The sequence below is a fragment of the Rhea pennata genome, chromosome 20, assembly GCF_028389875.1.
Source record: "Rhea pennata isolate bPtePen1 chromosome 20, bPtePen1.pri, whole genome shotgun sequence".
NCBI lineage: Eukaryota > Metazoa > Chordata > Aves > Rheiformes > Rheidae > Rhea > Rhea pennata.
The window spans coordinates 12,208,447-12,230,652 of record NC_084682.1 but is presented as its reverse complement, the minus strand read 5'-3'; the positions used below and the strand labels follow the sequence as shown (position 1 = coordinate 12,230,652).

Here is a 22,206-nt window from a genome sequence, read left to right as displayed (position 1 = left end):
TTCTGAGATAAGCTAAGGAAGCATGGGTTAAATGAGTGGACAGGGAGGTGGATTGAGAACTGGCTGAATGGCAGAGCTCAGAGGGTTGTCACCAGTGGCACAGAGTCTAGTTGGAGGCCTGTGGCTAGTGGCGCCCCCCAGGGCTCAGTACTGGGTCCCATCCTGTTCAACTTCTTCATCAATGACCTGCATGAGTGGACAGAGTGCCTCCTCAGCAAGTTTGTGGATGATACCAAGCTGGGAGGAGTGGCTGACACACCTGAGGGCTGTGCTGCCATTCAGAGAGACCTGGACAGGCTGGAGAGCTGGGCAGAGAGGAACCTCAGGAGGTTCAACAAGGGCAAGTGCAGAGGCCAGCACTTAGGCAGTTAGTAACTCTAGGCACCAGTACAAGCTGGGGGCTGACCTGCTGGAGAGCATCTCTGCACAGAAGGACCTAGGAGTGCTGGTGGATGACAAGTTGACTATGAGCCAGCAACGTGCCCTCCTGGCCAGGAAGGCCAATGGTATCCTGGGGTGCCTTGGGAAGAGTGTTACCAGCAGGTTGAGGGAGTGATCCTGCCCCCTCTACTCAGCCCTGGGGAGGCCTCATCTCAAGTACTGTGTCCAGTTCTGGGCTCCTCAGTACAAAAGAGACATGGAGCCACTGGAGAGAGATTCAGCGTAGGGCTACAAAGATGATCAGAGGACTGGGGCATCTGCCCTATGAGGAACGGCTGTGAGACCTGGGCCTGTTTAGCCTGCAGAAGAGAAGACTGAAGGGCGATCTTATCAATGTCTATAAGTACGTGAAGTGAGGGTGTCAAGGGGATGGAGCCAGACTCTTTACAGTTGTCGCATGTGACAGGACAAGAGGCAATGGGCAAAAACTGAACCACAGGAGGTTCCACCTGAATGTGAGGAGGAATTTCTTCACTGTGCGAGTGACAGAGCACTGGAACAGGTTGCCCAGAGAAGCTGTGGAGTCTCCTTCTCTGGAGATATTCAAAGCCTGCCTGGATGCAACCCTGTCTAACATGCTGTAGGTGACCCTGCTGAGCAGGGGAGTTGGACTAGATGACCTCATAGGTCCCTTCTAATCTTATCAATTCTGTGATAATTTATAGTTAGGTATCTTTTCCTTTCCTGGTGTGGCTTTCACTTGGTCAATGAACAGGACAGCTTCTCTTTATCTCCTAACAACCACACAGGTCTCCCACAGCGGTGGGCACTGCCTGTCGTGACTGTATCTCTCCATTAATGCTCTGGCCTTACTAGCACAAGATGTTAGTTACCATCCTCAAGGTTACAACGAGGCACTCTGCATGGCCTCAATCAGATTAGCACTTAGAAATCAATGGATCAAGACAGCAAAAGCTGCCACCCACGCCACTCCCACTCACAGCACTGTCTTCCCTTAAATTATCCCATCAAGTGATATTTAGCAGTGAGTATGATAGCCTGCTTAAATGCACTGCACAATACTAGACGTATGACCTCCTGGGGAGAAGTAACAGTCATTTGTGATATGTGGCTGAGACAAACAACCAAAGCCTCTTAACTTCATCCCTCTGCCAGTGCTAACTCAACATCCTTTCATGATTTCTTACACTACTTAAGACTTCTACACCTAAGAGCATCTAAAACCTCATCCAAAATTTGGGGCCTAAAACAGTCCGGGCAGTCCTTCACAATGCTGAAAATAACAGTTCATTGCATTAATATGGTCAACAGAGGCTGAGATGTCACAAGGAACCTTAGTCAGAGCTTTCCTAAAATACTCACCACCACCACCCCACCACCCCCTGTCTTTTCCCCACCTTCTCCAAGGTCACAGCAGTATGTTTTACAACATGCTGTATAGCCAGCTGCTTTCTTCCTGGAGCACAGCAATTTGTACAAATTAGAATTATGGACACGGGCATGCAAAGCCTTTCCAATTTTTCATGCAGGTTTTCTCATGTTTTGAAATTGTTTCCTTCAGGCAGCCAGGAAGGAAGGAATGCAATACTCAGGAAATACAGTCCTCTCAGCAATGCATTTATTCTCTCTTGGATAGGAAGGAGAGACTCAGAGGGGTCTCCCATACTGACCTCTGGAGTCGGGCAGGATTTTGTACTGTTCTGCATGGATTCTGATTTTGAAGAGCTTGACTGAGATTCCACCTTCTTGGCTTGTTTCTGAGAGCTAGTAGCAGCAACTGGGGAGCCAACAGTGGCATCAGGCATCTGCTGTAGTGTTTCCAACTCAGTCTCTTCATTGTGAATCTTCTTTGTATCCTGGTGAGTCAGCAATGCAGGGACAACAGTTGAACCTGCAATAAAATAATCTGTCTGATGCTTTTAAGTACACGAGAATACAAGACCAGCAATGAGTGCCAAAGTGCCTTTAAAGCAGTTCATGTGATTCATTTAACAGTGCAACAGACTAGATACCCTGGGCTCCCTTTGATCAGAAGTACTGAGTTCTCTTTGATGACTATAAAACAAAGAAAAGGTATTTATGAAAGAGGTCGAGAAAGTCAGACAGCAATATCAAAAGTTAAATAAACATTTCCATCATTTTCTTTACATCTTTCTATTTACACCAATAACAATATGCTTGTCAAAACACCTGCAAGTAAACCCAGCAATTACCTTTCTCCCAGCGAAGCTGCGGGGTAGAGCTGCACAGAGTGAGAGGAGGCTCAGAAGTCACCAGTGTAGAGGTGAGAAGGTCTATTTTTCCTGTTTGAAGCCGGAACTGTTTGAGTTCCTCAGACAGGAGGCTGAACTGCTCTGTTTGACTGCGGCACTGATCTTCTAGATCCTTCACCCGGGCCTGAAGGCAGAGATATAAGGTGAGGTACAAGGACATATCTAAACCACCAACAAGCCTCAAACTGCACTTGTCTTTGCTACATCTTTTTAGAAATTGAGTGACATTCAAAACTCCGGAGACCTAAAAGTGTCCCCAGTCCAGGAACAGTCAATAGGAACTGACAGCTCTATGCCTATACTATTCTTGAAAACTCCAGATTCATCACTTCTTAGGAGGTCAACTACAAACTCATTTAGGAGTCCCTGAATCAAAAATATTCCTGAAGTGCTGGGTATGAATGTCAATATCCTATCCAAACCCTGCACAAGACAGTGAGATGTGTCAAAGATAAACAAGCCTTGAAAACAGGAAGACCAGGAAGGCTTTGAGCATTTAGTAGAGCACTGATATCATGTCTCCAAAAGGAATTGCCATCCCAATGCTCCATCTGCCCCACCACTGCAGAGGCTTCAGCAAGCTCCCACAGTGTTACCCTGTCCTCCCCACAAATGCTTCTGGACAGGATTTCCTGTTCTCCCTTTGGGTCTCAGCTCCTCTAGGCTCCTGGAAGGGCAAAGAGCTTCAGCGCCCTGGCCCACGCTACGAAACAAGTGTGTGATGCAGGCAACCTGCACACTTTGCAGCTAGGTCCTACAGGGGTGAATTACACACACAGTGAGTAAAAGAAAGCTACTTCTCAGCAAAAAGATGTAGATATCTCTTTGGGGACATCTTGCAGAGAAGAAAATACTCATCCCTATTAGGAGAAGGGAAAAAAAATATTTGTTTCAATTTCTTAGTATTCTTTTTCTACCATCTCTAGCTTCTCCCCTTCCAAAATGCTGCCAAGTCCTGGCCACCCTTTCTACCATCCCTATACACTCCCATTTATTTCCTAGCTGTGGCAAGTTCATTCCCCGGATAACACAACTGCTCCTTTTGTTCTTCTCGCTCTTGCCACCATATGACAGCTCACTTCAGGTTCCGAGAGAGATTTGCTGTGTAGGCCCTGCTCATGACTTCATGTAATAATTAAACATAAACCACTAGTGCTGGACAGGAATTTCTTATCTAATCAGTAGTTCTTCAACAGAGTTCATGCAGAAAATTTAATTTGGTGCTAGTTCATCTAGCTGAGGTGCAGCTCTGCTTTGCAAGGAGGTGACATTTGAGCACTTCTTATTCCCCTTTTTTTTCCCTTCGGGCTGAGATCACATCAGGATTTCTAGTCACCCATCTAATCATTTTGCATAGGTAAGACACAGCAAAACAGATGGTTGAACTGTGCTCTTCAAAATTTGCTATTCTATAAATTGTTTTTGAAACGTCTACTCCTGCCTCCACCTCAAAAATAAATCATGTCTTGAAATACCTTGTAAGACAGAAAGTCTGTTTTTTTAAGCAGCTCTAACACACATCTGACCTGGAAGAAGCTTTCTTGTCTGAGAGGACCACAAAAATCTTTCTGGCTCACTCCCTACCAACTTCTGAGTATGCACGTGATTTTACTTTATCACACTGTACTTGTTTAAAACATGTCAGTTTATCACTTGCTTCCTACCAACTGGCTAGGAGCACTCTGCCTTTAAGGGAAAACAACTATTTAAGAAATTTACCAATATGATGTTTGGCAAGAAGAAACAGCCTCTATACTGAACAAGACCATCAAATTTCATTAACAGCTTCCAGAAGTGTCTGCATTCTCCACTTCCTCAGAGTCAACTCTTTCTACCCCCCAGGTCACACCAGAAATGGAGAGAAACTGCAGTCATTCCTTTACCCTCCAGACAGATACCTGGATCTATCACTTTAGCATTGTGACTTAACAGACAGAAAAAACATAGCATGAGCCTTTGTGCTCTGACAGCCTTATCAGTACCAAAGTTCAAATAAACTGTGAGATCCATTTTTAACTTATGAGACTTTTTTGTAAGCAATGGCAACAGGTGATATTCTTTTACTTGCCTTTTGTTTTTTAGGATTTCCTGGTCACTGAAGCCATGTTACCTAGGATTCCTGTGCAATCATGAGCACTTATATTTATTTCAATTAAGAGTTTTAACATAAATGCTCTTTCCTAAGCATTGTGTCTTAATGAAGAAAAGAAACTATAGACAATGAGGACAACTATTGGATCAAACCGGGCTTCTCCTAGACCAGCACCTTGTCTCTGATCACACTTTGGGTCAGAGCCTTTGACAAGGGACAGGCACAGAATGACTAAGGGACCATGTTCTCCTGTCTTGTGATCCAGAGACCAGAGCCAGCAGATACATCTGGATGTTATACTTCATGGCATCATAAACCTCCATCCTGTAAGTTTGTTGATCACAGTTTAAATCCATTTATAGTGGTGGCCAAGCCAATATCCTAGATAATCCTGAGTTTAATTCTGAGATACCTAATTAAATGGTCAAGTGTCTTTTATATCTTGTGTTATTCAAAGCAATGCACAAGCATCCTCTAATTATTTTTGTCACATCACAGACAATGTATTGTTCTAGCAGACTGTTCTCAGACATTCAGACACAACTAGGCAAGCAGTGAGTTTATAGGACAGTGCTCAGAAGTAGATGGACAAGGAAGGGGAACCTGAGGACATGGTCAGGAACCGCAGGGAAGGCAAGAACCAAACTCTAGACACAGGAGAGAAGGGAGACTTTTGTGTCTATGGGTAACCCATAAGGAAGACAAAGAGGAGCCAGACACCAACTGCAACTGAGTAGCAAGATTACTAGAACAGGCTGCAAGCGCAGGGAGCAGAGCACGGTGGTGCAAATTTAGCCATCAATTCAGTAACTTGCTCTTATTTTCCCACTAAGCTAGATCCAACCACAATCAGCACATTCCTGTTTTCCCCGACACTTCCTTTCTTGGCTGCTCTAATATGTTTCTCCTCATATAGATGATGTTCCCCATCCAGATCTCCCTTGTTACCTTTTTCCATATCTTTTGCTATATGTTTTTGAGATCAGAGAATCACAGAAATATTTAGTTTAGAAGGGGAGACTCTAGAGGTCTGCAGTCCAGCGTCCTGCTCAAAGGAGGACTAACTCCAAAGTTTTATCAGGTTTGAAGAAACATCCAGCACTGCACACAGATGCGAGTGCTACTTCTACAAGATGTGGTCTTATGCTAAAAATGACCTTGGGCCATGGCCAATTCTTTTTCTGAAAGTTCTGATTGCTGCATTAACCTTTTTGATCAGGCCTGTGGCTTCTCCTCCACATGCATGCCTTTGCACTTTCTGATAGTCAGTGATATCTGTCATTTAATCTCCCAGATCTTTCCACAGCTCTTTGAAGTCAGATTTGAAGCTGACTGTCAAAAACAGTTTTCCATCAGGTACAAATCCCATAACTTTGATACAAAAACTCATTCCAAATCTTTTGTGAATATCTTGACTAGCACAGATCTCAGAGTATAACATCTTTATTATTTCATTAGTTAGTACTGGTTCTGTGAAAACGGTTGTTCTGTTTCTCCATATCTCTGTTTCCTGCCTTCCAGCCAATTACAAAGCCAGCAGGACCTGTCTTTATCACAGTTTCATTTGAAATAAACACTTCAATCTTAGACTGCAAGTATTTCCCAAAAGACCTTCTAATGCATGTAACATCAGAAGGATGACAAAACTGAAAATCTGGAAAAGCCCAATAAAAGCTCCAAATTTGAATTAATTGAGAAAGCAAAGCTTTTTAACAGAAAAGCAGCTGCTCCATCAACCTTGGAGCAGTAGCTCGTTTCATTACATGTATTATTTGGACATGACACTCTTGCAATCTTCTACAGAGTACAGTTAAAATAGATACATGAAGCAACTGTCAAAGTTAGGGCAGAGGAGAAATACATCCTACTTGATAGTATTATATCGGTACCTGCATGCAATCCAAAGTACTCTGTCAGCAAGGAAAAGAGCAAAAAGAGATAATAAAATCACATCAGCAGTCACATTAGTGAAAAAATCAGCCACCTGCCAAAAGTAACACACCCCTCAGTTTGAGTGAGATTGTTTTCTCAGTGAGTTACAGCGTCTGCCTGTTTCATACTGAGACTACCACCCCAAGTCAAGCATCCGCCTGCTAAACTAAAGCCAAACCCCATAAAATAAATGCAGGTACAAGCATGCACCTTTCAAGAGCCTCCAAATTTCAATAAGCTTTTAGCAGTAAGTTTAATAAGCTAAATTTCAAATCTTCTTTTCCCAGAGTACTGCAACTACTCTTAAATACCACAGAACTGACTCCTTCCATCAGACCTTTCCCCAAGTCGGAGATCAAGGAGCGCTGGGAAGCAAGACACAGCTCAAAAGCCAGTTTTGATAGAATTTCTAGTACCTAACAGCCTGCTCAGTTATGCACCCTGCTCCCAGGTCAGAAAAGACAAGCAAAGCTAAGCTAAGGTCTAGTTGTCATTTTTCCCAACAAAATTCTAAACTGGATCCTTGAAATTAGGCTGTTGCCTTTTTCATCTATGAAGCATAAAAGGCAATTGAGACTCTTATGTCCTCATTTACTTTGGAATCACTACTAAATTCTTTCATCCCAATGTCCATACCTCTCAAGGTCTTCTTTCTAAGCTGCATCAGTCAGTCTATATACAGCATTTCTTCACAGAGAAACTAACCCATACCTCTACTCACCCCCTGACATCCTTATCACAGGATCAAAGAATAGTAGATGTTGGAAGGCATCTCTGGAGACTGCCTAGCCCAAACCCCCCTGCTCAAAGCAGAGTAAGCTAGAGCAGGATTGCTCAGAGCCTTGCCTAGTCAGGTTTTGAATATTTCTAAGGAATGGAAACTACACTTAAAACAATCATGTGGCTGAATTCTTCCAACAGGGAAATGCATCACACACATCCATCCTTGAGATGACATCAAAAAGTAATCCAATCACATTTAAAATGAAAATATAGAGAGTAGGCACCCCAAAATTCCTAAGTCTATCCTACATTGATGTCCTGGAATGACTACAATTATAATTAAGTCATTTAAATGACTGCTACTCCACATTAAATTAATTTTTAATGACAACTTCTCTTTCTTCTGCCCTCTTGGTGTCACTGACTCATAAAAAGCACCTCTGTCTCAGCTACTTGGAAACAAGAATATCTGACTGATGAGGTCCTCATCGAACAGCACAACCAGCCTTTCAAGCTTATAATGACTCTCCCCTTCTTCCTCTACACAAGTAGCTGTCTAGTTGAAACCAAAGAGGCTGCTCCAATCGTGCAATGAACTCAAAAAACATTTGCCAAGTATCAAAAACCTTTCTCCCCTTAAATGTTATTAAGAAGTCACCTAAATGTCATCTGACATACGAAAAACATCTGTATCGGCCCAGCTCTTGTCTTTGCAGCCAAAACCAGCTGCCCAGGAAAAAACTTGGGAACAGGCAATACATAATGTCACTTCCCCACGATATTTTCCCAACCTACAATACTTTCAATCTCACCTAGTAGGAGCCTGGCACCCTGGGGATCTCACAGCCTAGATACAGATCAGGTCCACTCAAAGGAGTGGATGTTGGAGCAATTTCCTCAATCAGGGACACTTACGATCTTGCTCTAATGATGTTGCAGAGTCTCTTAGGCTCCTAACAACCACAGAGCTCTTGAACAGTGTGGACAGAGACAATTCAGTCTGCCTTTCATGACAGTATGTCACTGTTACACACAGGGCTTCAGCCTCATTAACGTGAGACCTCACTGTCATTCAGGTATACAATGAGGCACCCTGCTTAGCCTAAGGTGTTCTTGCACTCAGAAGACTTCAGTGGACCAAGAGAGCAGAAGGTGTCTCCTGTGCTATCACATCTAACCCCACTCGTAGCACTGGCTTCCTCCTATCACATCAAGTTCCAAGGCTTAGTGCTTTGCCTCTACAGCTCCAGGAATTCACAGTCAAGGTCTTCTTGAATGCCATCTTGACATAGACTGAGACAGTGCTAATCAAGAGATAGCGCTCATCGTATCTCCCAGCCTGCACCATTAAGTATTCTGCTGCCATGACAAAGCCAATTCTTTATAGATGTCAGAGAACTCATACAGCTGGTCCCAGACTAACGTAAAAGACCTGCCTCAGACCTCATTACTTGTTATGCTGAGGCAAAGGCCATGTTTCTCTTTTCTTTATTAATAAACAGCATAAATCACATATACACAAAAGAAATATCAAATCACACAGACACAAGTATTCTTCCTCCTTGCAGACAATCCTGAAAAAGGCAGCAGGCAGATCAGAGGTTAGTTACTTATATGCATCCTTGAAAGAGATATTGGGCACAGTCTGAATGAAGTACTCGAATTCAAGGACTGAACAGGCTGGAGTTGAACCTCTTAAAACTTTAACTCCAGTGACTACTCCACCAGCACAACTGATACTTGTGCACAGCAGCACTATCTTGTGACAGACTCACACTTTACAGCATTCCGCACAAGAATCAATAAAATCCAGAGCATTGACAAAGCTGACATTATGAACAGAACATAACAAATCTGCAGCCCCTTATCTGTCTTGTTTTCTTTTGTCTTACCTCTAGAAGTTGTACTGCTCCTTCATGTTCCCTTTTTGCCTCTGCCTGAGCCTAAGAAGAAATAAGAAACAGAGTAAATAAAAAAGCAGCCTATCTAAGTTCACTTTTACCAATACTATCATCACCTTGATAGACCTCATTATATATTTAAAATGCTGGACAGACTGAAGGCATCTCTGATCTATGGACAAAGAGCAGTGAGAGATCAGAATTACAATTCATGAGAAAAGCCCCTTACTTTGCCAGGTAACATTGTTCCCCTAGACAAAGATACGCCTCCCCGGGTTACTTTATCTGGTAAACTCACACATACCTCCTCCCTATACCACCCCTCCAAGAAGACATGGTGCAGGAGTCCCATCTCCTTCCAGGGATTCAGAGAGCAAATTGCCCATTTGCTCACACTCTGCATACCTGCTGCAATCGTCTGACTTCCTCTTGTTTCTCCTTCAGGACTAGCAGCGCTTCCTTGTGCTCAACTTCCAGCTGCTGCCTTCGTTCAGCCACATCTCTCATGTGCTGCAGAACAATTCACAGAGTTTAAGGGTAACACTACTGAAATATCATCCTGTGTCCTATCACAGGCCATAGAATCAAAACATAGCCTGTACTTCACATCATCATTAAACAGAAGAGAAAGTAAGAAATTCCTACCACAAGCCAGAGCAACACAGTCAAAGAGAATGCTTGAATGAGTGACAGCCACCATACTTCCCCTCCCACTCAAACCCCTGCAGCAGCCTTTCTCCAGCACTTTTGTCCACCTTGGAAGGTCATGTCCCAGGGTGCCAGCACAGAAGAATCCCCAAGAGAAACATAGATGCAAAAACTGGACAAAAAGAGCTAAGAGAAAATTTGTGCCATCCAGAACAGCACTAAGTGTCAAAACAGTCCTTCCAACAATATGGGTCTTACTGACCTTCAGCACCTGCTCTAGATTCTCCAGCTTGATTTGGAGTCCTTGATTCGTCTGAATCACAGAATCTCGTTCCTTAGTAACCAAAACAACCTGCAACTTCAGGTCAGCATTCTCAGATTCAACCTGGAAAGAAAGGCTTGACAATAAATAACAGAGGACCATTTATTTTCACATCTCAATAGGCTGTTTTGGAGACCTGATTCCTAGTTGCAATGCTACCAAAACCCACCAACCTCCTCTACCTCTGCTTTCATTCAAAACAAATGTTCATGCATTTGTATCTGACCTTAATGCAATGGTTACTTATTTGCACATACAGAACAGTGCAAATATACTGCCTTTGCCCCAAGACCTGAAGCTTTTGGGTTTTCCACCTGGCAAGGGGCAGTTCTGAATTGCACTGCAGTGGCTTTCCTCCCTGCCTTCTAAGCTCTGCCCCATCATCAGCCAACACAACCCTTTGGGGGGATTACAGTAAAATGCCAGAAGTAACTGTGACCACTTTCAAACACGTGCTCCAAGACAGGTTCTGCTCAACCAGTGCCCTGAGCAGAGCATACTGCTCTCAAGAGAGCAGTGTCTCAAGCATCTCACTTGCTTGAATTTCTGTAATAAACACAGGGTAGTTTACTGTTTTGCTTGCAGTTACCATGTGGCACCCAGGACAGACAAGTACACAGACAGGCACCCAACAGTTACTAAGCTGGCAGCCTAAAAACCTACTACTCAGTTCTTCTCAGCCAAGTCTTACATAGCTAATGCTCTACCTGACAAACAAAAATACTGCTTTTTACCTGTCCTGCCCATCCAGCCTTCTCACTTAGCTGCGAGTTCTCTTCAGTCAGTCGTGCATTTTCATTTTGTATCTCCTGCAACTGGATCTCCTGTCCAGAAACAGTACGTATTACTCCACCAAGGTCCTTGATTAACACCACTGCCACCTTCTATCGAATGTAAAACAGGCAGCTCCACTGCTTCTTCTGCCTGTTGGTGCAGGATGCTGATGCAAGGCATAAGCACACAGCTCTGCTCAAACACATACTAGCCCTATATCAGGTGTTCTGTTAAGCTTCTTCTTCCATTTCTGTAGCCCCAAAGCCCAAAACAAAAAAAGATATTTCTTTGTCTACCTCAGAGCTCCAATGTTACATCATTTAAACGCTGCTGTCTGGAATTATCCCCCATCTCCAACTACAATTTGCCAAGTTTCACTGTTGGTTCACAATCAGAGTCTTCTTGACAAATTTCAGTTAAGGAGAAAAAATTATTTGGAATAACAAAGGTAAAAAGAGTTCTAAACTGCAAATTCAGCAACAAAAGTTCTAAATGGCTGGGTCTAATTCAAAAATCAGGATTCAGGCTGGAGTCAAGAAAGCAATGCGAGCCAGCTATCACTACCTTACATAACAGTGTCTCTGAGCAAGCAGGAGACTATGGACATATGGAGAGACTTTGCCAGGGCTAGCCCATCTGCAGAGGGTTTGTACAGCACACTTTGTAGACCACTGGGCAAATTTAAGTTTCACAATCACAAACAACTCCACATAAACACACACACTCTCTTCCATCCAAACATTTTATGTAGATCAAGTATTTCCTGGATATCCCAAGAACTAATTCTCTTTGCTAGCAAAGTCTCAGTCCCAGTAGTTTAAGGTGAGTTGGTCCTTTCTTGATCCTGAAAAGCTACTGTTCAACAATTCTACATCCAGTGATGTATTTATTTCTTAAGGACCCCAAAATAACCCAAATCAAGGGTGACTCTAGCCCAGAATCCTACTGCTGACAGTGGCCAACAGAGGATGCCTACACAGGAGTGAAAGAGTATGGCAAGCAGGCAATGATACTTCCCCAGTATTCAATGCTGTAGCTTAGGGGTTTGTAGCTCATGCGAAATCCTCAAGAAGCTTAATGAATTCCAACGAAACTTTTATGCTAAGATAAAGAAGCACACTCAGATTTGGCCCTAACCATGTACATCAGCTTGCAACAAAGACATTTCTCCAAACAGACTTAGTAAAGAAGAGGTCTTGTAAACCATGTTCCTAACAGCACACTTTTCTTCCTATTCCTGCAACACATTTCACTAGGAGTGTGGGCAGAAGCACATGGCACTTCAGCTTCACTCTTAATATAATCCAGGTCTGGCCAAGTACTGTCATGGACAAAGACCATCCTATTCAGCTGCATAATATGTACACTCTTTCCCTACAAATCAAAAGGTGAGCAGTCAGTCAGTTCTGCTGAAATGTGTCAGTAATGAAACCTACCACAGGGATGCAGAGGAGGGAGAAGACATGTGCCTTGTGCAGACCACAAAGATACAGCTAAGCCTTGGAGATGACTACTCTTATGAGTGGCCTACAGATCACATAGGGCAACACAAATCTTCCCTCCGCGCTACAAAATTAGGAAAATGAATAGAATAACTTCTCCCAAAGCATTTCCCTAGAAGATCAACATTAAAATTATGTCTTTTTCTCGTATTTGACCTGTTCCATGCCTTAAGGTGATCTTGAGAGCAACAGATTTCTGAGACAAGTGAATCAGATCAAATGCTAAAAAGCAAGATGCCAAACTGAAACCAGGCATATGAACACTTCCATTAGGAAAAAAAAAGCCTGACTGCAAGTTGCTGCAGCAACCAAACATCCAGCGGAGGTATTGATCACAGATGGGAAGACTATTCCAAGTAGCTTGGATTCAGTGGCAACAAGTGTGAGTGTTGACTCTGGCAAAAAAAAAAAAAATAAATCGTACAAGTAGCACTAGAGAAAAGCCCCACTAGTTTTGGCAGCAAGACCACAGGTCTCTTCTCTCAGCTTTTTGCCATGACACATTGTTGAAGAAAGAGCCACAATCACCTGGTTCCTGGTATACAGGTGCACGTAAGTATGTGACTGAAATCTCAACAGCAAAGAAACTAGCCAGAGGGTCAGATAAGTAAATAGTTTTAGACTGCTCCTGAAGGGTAAGACAAAACTAGGACACTCTTCTGGAATCTTGAAACAGTAGCAAATGCTATGAATTGCAGATTGACACAGTAGAGAAACACTAGCTAGTGGAGACAGAAAAGCCCAAGAATAAAAAATTAGGTTATGTTTCACCCTCTCCAATGCAAGATCTACAGAGAATATGGATAAGGCAATCAGTGGATAAAGACAGCCCGCTTGGCTCTGATGGTTCTCTCCTTCTCAATCCCAGGGCTATGTTCAGTTTTAGGCAGATTATAGACTGGAAAAAATAAACTTAAATTAAAGCTCTTTCCAACACATAATATCCTATGAAAGGCAACACTGCACAGAAAGTAGATGAAGAATCAACACTGCATCAAAGGATAAAACTACTTTTGCAAAAATACAGGAATTAAAAGAAGCAGGTAAGATGAACAAGAAGCACTGCTGGGAGCACAGAGTGGCCTAAAGCCAAAGCCTGGCCAGGGTGATGGTTGGAAATGAAACATTTATCAGTAGACAAGCAACGAGGCTGAGCTATGCCTTATGGGTATTTAGACCCTACCTGAACTGAGCTTTGAGTAAGATGTGAAATATCTGTTCAAAGAGTAAACACCCTTGGGTGAAACTAAACACTGTGATGGTCACCAAGACCACCTTTTACATTTGGACAACATGCTTAGCAAAATTCAAACACAAGGGAAAAATCCAGGTCCTGTGATATGACCTGCAAAACCTCCATGAAATTAAAGGGAGGCTGGTTTTTAACCAACAAATAAGAAGCATAAGGAAATGACCATAGGAATCTGTAACTACCATCTCAAGATGTAGAAATCTCATAATGCTTCTCTGGAGTGCATATGGAAATGGTAAATACCTCTCCAAACTAGTAAATCCATAGAGTTTCATCCAATGCTGAAACCCACAACCTGCTGAAAGAGTAAATAAGCAATTCCAGCTTCAAAAGTTAAAGCCCGAAATTTGTGACACTGCTGAAACTAAGAGAAACACTAGTGACCCCTTACTGAGATAAACAAAATAATATCCAAGAGGAGAACGCAACAATCTAACTTTTCTACTGTTACGCTCACAACAGAAGGAGCAAGAATACTTACCAATTCTTTGCATCTTTTATGCTTTTTCCTCACTTCATGCTCAAGGTTTTCACATTTTTTGCGCTTTTTTTTGAGTTCAAATTCCTGCACAAAAGAAGCACACACAAATCAGCAAGCTCATGTTCTTACAAAGTACAAGAAATTCAAGCCCAGCTTCTCTGACACAATGCCATATAAGCTTTTACCATTTTCTTCAGAAAATCTCTTTGTAACAATCACAAAAAGTTTAGAAACCCAGGGCGATTTTTAAAAAGGCAGTAAAACCAAACACTTTTCAAGTCAAACAGCTATTTTTATGGCCCTTTCTTCTCTCCTCTGACCCTTTAAATGTTTGGAAACAGTTTTCTGTTTCCTATTTGCACAGGTTGTTTCTATTTGCATCATGGATGAAGGACAGGATGGGGGGGGAGACAGAGCTGTGTAAAATATTCAGCTTGAAATACTAGCTGTGTTAGATCAACTCTTACTCTAATCCAAAAGACATCTAACAGAGAGTAGACATCCTCTGGTTACGTACCTTTATTTGTATTTACTCGCTACCATTCTTGGTTCCCCAGATAAATATGAACTGCTGAACCTCAGTGCGAATTGTTCTTGTTTACCAGAATAATTCATAAGAGGCATATTCCTCACACAACATCTGTTCCACATCAGTCATACCTAATCCATGTTCATATAAGACTATATCCAATATAGCACAGAGTCTACTGGTATGTTTCCCTCTCACTTTGTCCTGAAGTATTCCACTACCAGTGCATGCAAGATTCAGCAAAATACCTGGAGCTGTCACACAGCAATGTCCTCCATGCAGAGAAGGCCTGTGCTTTACCCACCAATTTTCCAAGTTGTGCCTAGCCCAGGTTCCTCACTTCCGCAGAATACTTGCACCTAGAAATACTTCTGTCCCCAAAAATCTCTGCTTGGATTCCACAGGTTAAAAACCCAAGAAGTAGTATTGTACTCTTTCATCTGAAAACACACCAGTTTCACTCTGAAAGGAAAAGACCTATATCTACAGTCCCCTCTTGAACCCACTGACAGGGCCACAACTCACCAGCTGCTGTATCTGTTGGCTACTCTCTCGGTCTGTTACTGCATTTTTGGGAGGGAAATTTTCATGTTCTTCACAGGCAGGTCCCAAAGGTAACAAACTTGGCTCCACCTGAAAAGGAAGAGAGATCCCAACGAGCTCAGAGACAACCAGAACACAGCAAGCTGCGCACACCAAGGAGAAGATGTTTTCATGACAGTACAGCCTGGGTGAGCAAAACTCCATGTGAAAACCCCTCATCTTCTCTGAACAGCACCATCACACATGAAAAGGGTGGATTCCATGCCAGAGACTAGTCAGCCTGCCAGAGAGAGACCTGCACAGGACATCTCCAGGTACCCAGAGCCAACTGATCCTGTTTGATCCCACAGTGCAACAGTTGACTCTAGGAAGCTCTCAAGCCTGAGTTCCATTCATGCTTCATCTAGGATTTCAATGAAAGGCACCAGCAACACCTTTCATGGCCCTTCCAAAGCAATAAAAACAATGGAAAAAACATCGAAAGAGAGAACATGACCTTTATAAACAGCAGAAAGTGGCAAAGAGGTTTTCAGTGAAGATTTCAGAATCCAAAGGGAGGGAAAAGCAGACAAGAAATGCCAAGAAATGGAGAATCTCAACTCAGCAGGTAGTTGTGAAGAACTGAAATGGCAGCACATGTGTTATGTGTCTTATGTGTGCCAACACAAACAAATTAGATGAAGGGAGAAACTAGGCAAATCTTTTATGGACACTTACCACTCTCACACCTATCTCCACTGTCACAATGTATATTCAGACTCACTTATGAAAAAAGAATAGCCAATTACAAAAGTATTCAAGAGCCACTTCAGAAGTAGAGATCTACTTAAAAATAGAAGGAAAAAAATCTCCATTTTTTATTCAAGTACATGGCCTAGAGACAGTTTCACATGAGATTTAAAACACCTCATGAATTTCTATGCATTTATCTCTTATTCTCTAAACAAATATTTAAAAAAAAGCCTAGCCTTTTAACTTGGGCTACAAACAAAACATACCCTTAATCATTTAATTTTATGCTGTCAGCTGATATATCTGAAATGGCATTCTCTGCCTAGACAACTCCTTGACAGCAGGGTAAGGCCTGAAATGAATGAAGGAAGGAAAGTTTTGGGGTTGTTTTATTTTAAATGTTAAAGTTCCTTTTCATAAATAGATTTTAGGATCAGGAGATCTTTCATATTGTCAAAGCCAACTTCTAGAACGAACAAGCCTGAGGAACTTAGGATCCTATCCAACCCTATGACCTTTGGTTGATCTCTCATCAGAAGTGGAATCTCTCATTTCACTTTGAACATCTACAGTACTGAGATATCCATGCTAGTCAGTCTGAACCCCCTTTACAGTCAGTCATTAGGACAGTATCTAATCTACATCTAAGCTAGTCTACATCTAAATTCCTGGCTCCACTGCAGAAAGCCAAAAATACATAAGAGATTACAGCCAAGCCCAGATTATCAAAATTTTCAGATTCTCTGCTAAAGAGCTAGTGCCCGAAATGTGAAAACCTTGAAACCACCATCCTGCATGAGCTTCAGCAATGTCAAACCATCCCCATGGAACCAGGTCAGCATGGGACTCTGGCAGCCCAAGAACCATGCAGGAGCTGGAATTCTTGAGATCCTCCATCCAAGCCACACACCTTCTGAGTCCTAGTCCTTGAGAGCTCTCAGACAAAGCTCAGACAAAGGGAAGGCAAGATTTTTGCCAGTGGAATTACCTCGCAGGACTAAGGCATCTAACAAGAACCCTGGTCTCACTTGGTGTCAGGAACATTTCACTCTGAAAAAATCAATACATAAATGTTTCTGAGACTACTTCTTCTTCTTCTTTTTTTTTCCCCCCCTCAAGCCATCTGGCACAAAGTACATTTGAAATCTATCTCACCCTACCCTGAAAAATCACACTCTCTCACAAACTGAAAATGTTGCATTTTAGTCAGCTGTAACAAAATAAGGTCCCAAGCAAGGTTATCAGCTAGTTAGATACTCTGTATACCAGTAACATATACTATGCTTAACAATTCAAAGCCATGCTGTCCTGCAAATAGCTACGCTAGTCAAATCTGCCTGTTTGTATTCATTTCCCAGTAAAAATTAAACAAAACTATTAAACTCCTAATTACAGACAACTTTATGATTGCACAGTGAAAAAATTACAAAATTAAATTAGCCCACATGGATTCAGTTTTCCCCCAAGAAGAGAGACACAGACCCAGACACAAGCTCATGTATTGTTATTTTTCTGCAGAACCCAGACTCATCACTTCAGTAGACAAATGGTAAATGAGGCTGGCATACATCATGAATAGAGCTGTGATCTGGAGCTGTGCCACCTCATTCACAGCAGGGACTGCAGGATGCTCAATGAATTAGCCAGGTGCAAGGAATGTGCTCAACAACAAAGCTATTTTTAACTGTATAACACCTGCTTCCTACCCAAGCACTAACCACAGTGTGTATTGATCATGGCAGAGACCCTGCAGAATGATCAGGATGGGACTGCACAACCGGTGACCATATTCAGGCTGTACCAGTTAAAATCAAACATACAACAGACACTTAAGTACTTGTGTTCTGACAAATGACTGGAAAGTTTAAAGCACGCAACCAAGTAAATTTAAAATGTTACAGGCTTTCTAAAAAGCTCTGACTGGCACTCAGGAAGCATTCATTTTAATCCTGCCCCAAGAGGAAGCAAATAGAACATGTCTCTTTGCCCCTCACTCCTTCAAAAAACTTGGAAGGCAGCTGAGGAGGTAGCAGCAAGGAAAATACACTGTGAACGAAAGGCCGCACTCATAAGGAAAACACTTAATTGGCAATATGGATGCCCAGTTATGCGAGAAGCTTATGGAAAAATCAGCACATAGCATGGTGCCTTAACGTACTGACTGTCAAAGAGAGATGGTGATCCTAACCCTACATACTTTTGAGAGCGTACATTTGTTAACAAGCTGAACCTGCTCAAAGCATTTTTATCAATGGCAGAATGTCCTAGAACATTTGCCACCTAACTGTGACCCATTCCTTCAGCTGTGTCACGGCAACTCTGTGCAATCTTATGATGAACAAGCAGTGGATAACAGGAGGTTGTTTAAGCCAACACTGCCACTGAAAGAAAACCCTGCTAAACTATGATTTGTGGCTACCGAGATAACCAGCACCAAGAATCCCTAAATAAAGAAGAAGGAAAATCAGAGGGAGAACACAGAACAGGGATTTTCCAAGGAAACGCAAAAGAAAAGCTTATTCTTTAAGCTCTGAGGAAGAGGGACTTCTCTGAAAGGGAATCCACCACCCTGACACTCCAAACTGAGGAGCTGGATAGAAGAGCAAACTGATTTTTTTTTTTAACTGTTGCAACCATGTGGTTATTGCCTCAAGAGCTAACTTCATCCTCAGTGTGACACCACACGCAAACTGCAAACACATGTAAACTGCGGCATCTTATGTCACAGGGTTAAGCTAAGAGACTGGTGACAGCCTCCTTACTCCCCATTCACTACTGCTACCAGACTTACTTTTATTGATCAGCCACTTACTTTTGTTGAATGGCTGATACACCTGAGGGCTGTGCTGCCATTCAAAGAGACCTGGACAGGCTGGAGAGCTGGGCAGAGAGGAACCTCAGGAGGTTCAACAAGGGCAAGTGCAGAGTCCTGCAACTAGGGAAAAATAACCCTAGGCACCAGTACAAGCTGGGGGCTGACCTGCTGGAAAGCAGCTCTGCACAGAAGGACCTAGGAGTGCTAGTGGATGACAAGTTGACTATGAGCCAGCAACGTGCCCTCCTGGCCAGGAAGGCCAATGGTATTCTGGGCTGCATGAGGAAGAGTGTTGCCAGCAGGTTGAGGGAGGTGATCCTGCCCCTCTACTCAGCCCTGGGGAGGCCTCATCTCAAATACTGTGTCCAGTTCTGGGCTCCCCAGTACAAGAGAGACATGGAGCTACTGGAGAGAGACTCAGTGTAGGGCTACAAAGATGATCAGAGGACTGGGGCATCTCTAGCCTTTCCCTATTAGGAACAGCTGCAAGAGCTGGGCCTGTTTAGCCTGCAGAAGAGAAGACTGAAGGGCGATCTTATCAATGTCTGTAAGTACCTGAAGGGAGGGTGTCAAGTGGATGGGGCCAGACTCTTTACAGTTGTCGCATGTACAGGACAAGAGGCAATGGGCAAAAACTGAACCACAGGAGGTTCCACCTGAATGTGAGGAGGAATTTCTTCACGGTGCGAGTGACAGAGCACTGGAACAGATTGACCAGAGAAGCTGTGGAGTCTCCTTCTCTGGAGATATTCAAAGCCTGCCTGGATGCAACCCTGTCTAACATGCTGTAGGTGACCCTGCTTGAGCAGGGGGGTTGGACTAGATGACCTCAAGAGGTCCCTTCCAACCTTATGGATTCCATGATATTTTTCAGCTAGAAATTTTTGACAATGAGGACAGACTCTCCTAAAACAGAGAAATGAAGAGCAGCCGTGAGAAAGACCACAGTACATGTTCTTATCTGACAGAATCTGCAGTTGAAAATCTAGGTATAAAAGGGTCATTCAAAGATAATGAGGACAGAGCAGAAAAACTAGAACAGGTCTGTGTATCTCTCTTCATCACAGAAGAATTTGGAGGGTGAAGGGTCACCAGAGCAGAAATCTTAACCATGAAGAATATAGCTGAGGATCTGTCTCTGGCAGAAATGGCTGTAAAAGCACTGTGGAAGCCAACAGTCACAAATGACCAAGATCAGACAATGTTCACCAAGAGCCGGAAAACCCCTCTAGCATGAACTGACTTCCATATAAATAAGTCATGCACTGCAGCATGCAACTTCTTAACTATCACTGCCTTAATACAAAATAACTGGAAGGTGCAAACATCAAAACTATTCCAGTGAGGATCTGGGGAAACAAAGACCCGTGTATCAGACACCTGTTCTACAGAAACTGATAGAAATTTTAACACAGACTAAGCAGACACTTAAAGAAAAAAAGATATATATGGAAAAAAGATACAGACACTCAAATCCATCAGAAAGTTTCTAAAGAGTCAACAGGTAAATGGGTAAGGAAGATCAAATAGGTACAGTCTGCCTGGGTACTCCAAAGGCATTCAGCTATGGCCCTCTGAAAGACCTTTGAAGGCACTAAACTGTCACAGGATGAGAGGGAAGAGTCTCTCATGGAGATATATCTAGTAAAATGAGAAGACTAGAGGAGAGGCAGCAGGAGCCATGCTCTCCAAGTACTGATGTAGAAAAGAGACAAAGAGTGAGGAGCACCTCATGACACTGAAAAATTACAGAGTACCATTAGACAAATGATGTTCCAATAAAAATCATTCTTAGACAAAAGGCAAAGAGATCTATTAGGAAAGGAAAAACTGCATTATGTCACTATATAAATCAATGACACACCAGCATCTGAGATACCGTGTGCAGTGCTGCTTCCCTCAACTCAGAAATGACAGAGAAAATGTACAAAGGAGACAAAGATGCGGAAAGCACCAAATGAATCCTGCCACCCACAGAATCACGAAAGAAGCTAAAACTCTCCAGTATAAAAACAACAACAATAAAAAAGGCTGAAGGACAGGACAGAGATCTGTAGAGCAGCCTGGAAAAGCTGAACAAGGAATGAATATTCGCTGTATCGTCGATAAGAACCAGGGAGCAGCAAATAAAAGGAGATGGTAGGAAATTAAAGTAATGGGAAGTAGGAATTTCTCACACGGGCAAAAGATGTGAAATTCTGCAGCAGGATGTTACGGGTACCCAAAGCTCGCAGGGGATGAGAAAGGAGCTGGGTAAAGAAATACCCGCAGACGGCCGGCCGGCCGACCCCGCCGCAGGCCGGGGACGCGCGGTGCCGGGGCTCGGGGGGCCTGGCTCACCTTCCCGCTCCCGCAGCCGCCGGCCCACACGCACCCGGCGCCCAAGCTGCTGCCGGGGCCGCGCTGGCCCCGGGGCCGCCGCCGCCCCCCGCTCCCCTCCGGCTGCCGGCGGCCTCGCGCCCTTTGCCCACCCCCACCTCCACCGCGGCCACCTTTGCGCCGCGGAAAAGCCCCCGCCGCCGCGGCCCGAGAGCAGTGCGGCCCCGCGGCGGAGGCCCCGGCGGGCCGCGCCGGGCCGGGCCGCGTCGGGCCAGGCCGGCGGTGCCGCGGCGGCCGGGCCGGGCTCGGCAGGCGCCGCCGCAGGGGAGGCGCTGCCGGCGGCGCCTCGCGCCCGCCCCCAACGCGGTCCCCGACGCGGCGGCGGCGCCCCGCGAGGGCCCGGCCTTACCTGGCGGCTGCGCCCGCCGGCGGAGGGCGGGAGGCGGCGCCCTGCGGCGGCCCGTACCACTGCGGGCGGGAGGGGCGGGCAGCGGCGCCGCCCGGGCAGGCCCCGGCGGGCCGCGGCGCAGGCCGCGGCGGGCTGCAGCGCCCGAGGCGGGCGTTGAGGCCCGCGCGGCCGCCACGGGCCGGGCCCACCGGGAAGGCCGTGAGCGGGCGGCAGGGGATTAGGGCGGCAGCAGTTTCACTGCCACCCCCCGCTGGCCTCCCACGAGGGCAGCAGCTGCAGAGGCAGAAGGAGGTGCTGCCTGGGCTCCTGGGCTGGCAGGCACCAAGGCCCGGCCGCGCGCCCTGAGTCCTGCCCCGCCGGTGCCGTGCGCTCTCGGCGCCGGGCAGTCAGGAGCTGCCGTTTCACCCCACACTAGATGGTCCCTGACACTTTAATAGGTCATTTTAGAAAACGGCGTGGTACCTATTCACCGCACACGTGGGCGGCAGCATTCATGCACTGCGAGAAGCTTCCAGAGAACGGCAATTAATTGAGTAATTAAACAGCCAGGCTTTCAG

The 22,206-nt window shown here is 44.4% G+C and overlaps 1 protein-coding gene across 6 annotated transcripts in view; it reads right to left on the bottom strand.

The window, feature by feature from the left end:
- The window catches only part of TSPOAP1 (TSPO associated protein 1), a 56,041-nt gene extending 34,345 nt beyond the window's left edge, over positions 1-21,696 (bottom strand). For 4 of the 6 annotated variants that reach the window (XM_062592348.1, XM_062592347.1, XM_062592353.1 and 1 more), the window contains exons 1-5: positions 10,234-10,315; positions 9,729-9,833; positions 9,315-9,365; positions 2,616-2,799; positions 2,073-2,293 (exon numbers count right to left, since the gene is read on the bottom strand). In XM_062592348.1, coding sequence (XP_062448332.1) covers positions 2,073-2,293; positions 2,616-2,799; positions 9,315-9,365; positions 9,729-9,830 — 558 coding nt within the window. In that variant the 5' untranslated portion in view covers positions 9,831-9,833; positions 10,234-10,315. Of the gene's footprint in view, positions 1-2,072; positions 2,294-2,615; positions 2,800-9,314; positions 9,366-9,728; positions 9,834-10,233; positions 10,357-11,027; positions 11,118-14,302; positions 14,387-15,356; positions 15,465-21,398; positions 21,412-21,649 lie in introns of those variants that run through there. The other 2 variants (XM_062592349.1, XM_062592350.1) reach the window with 2 other exon arrangements.
- Between the last annotated feature and the right edge of the window lie 510 nt (positions 21,697-22,206).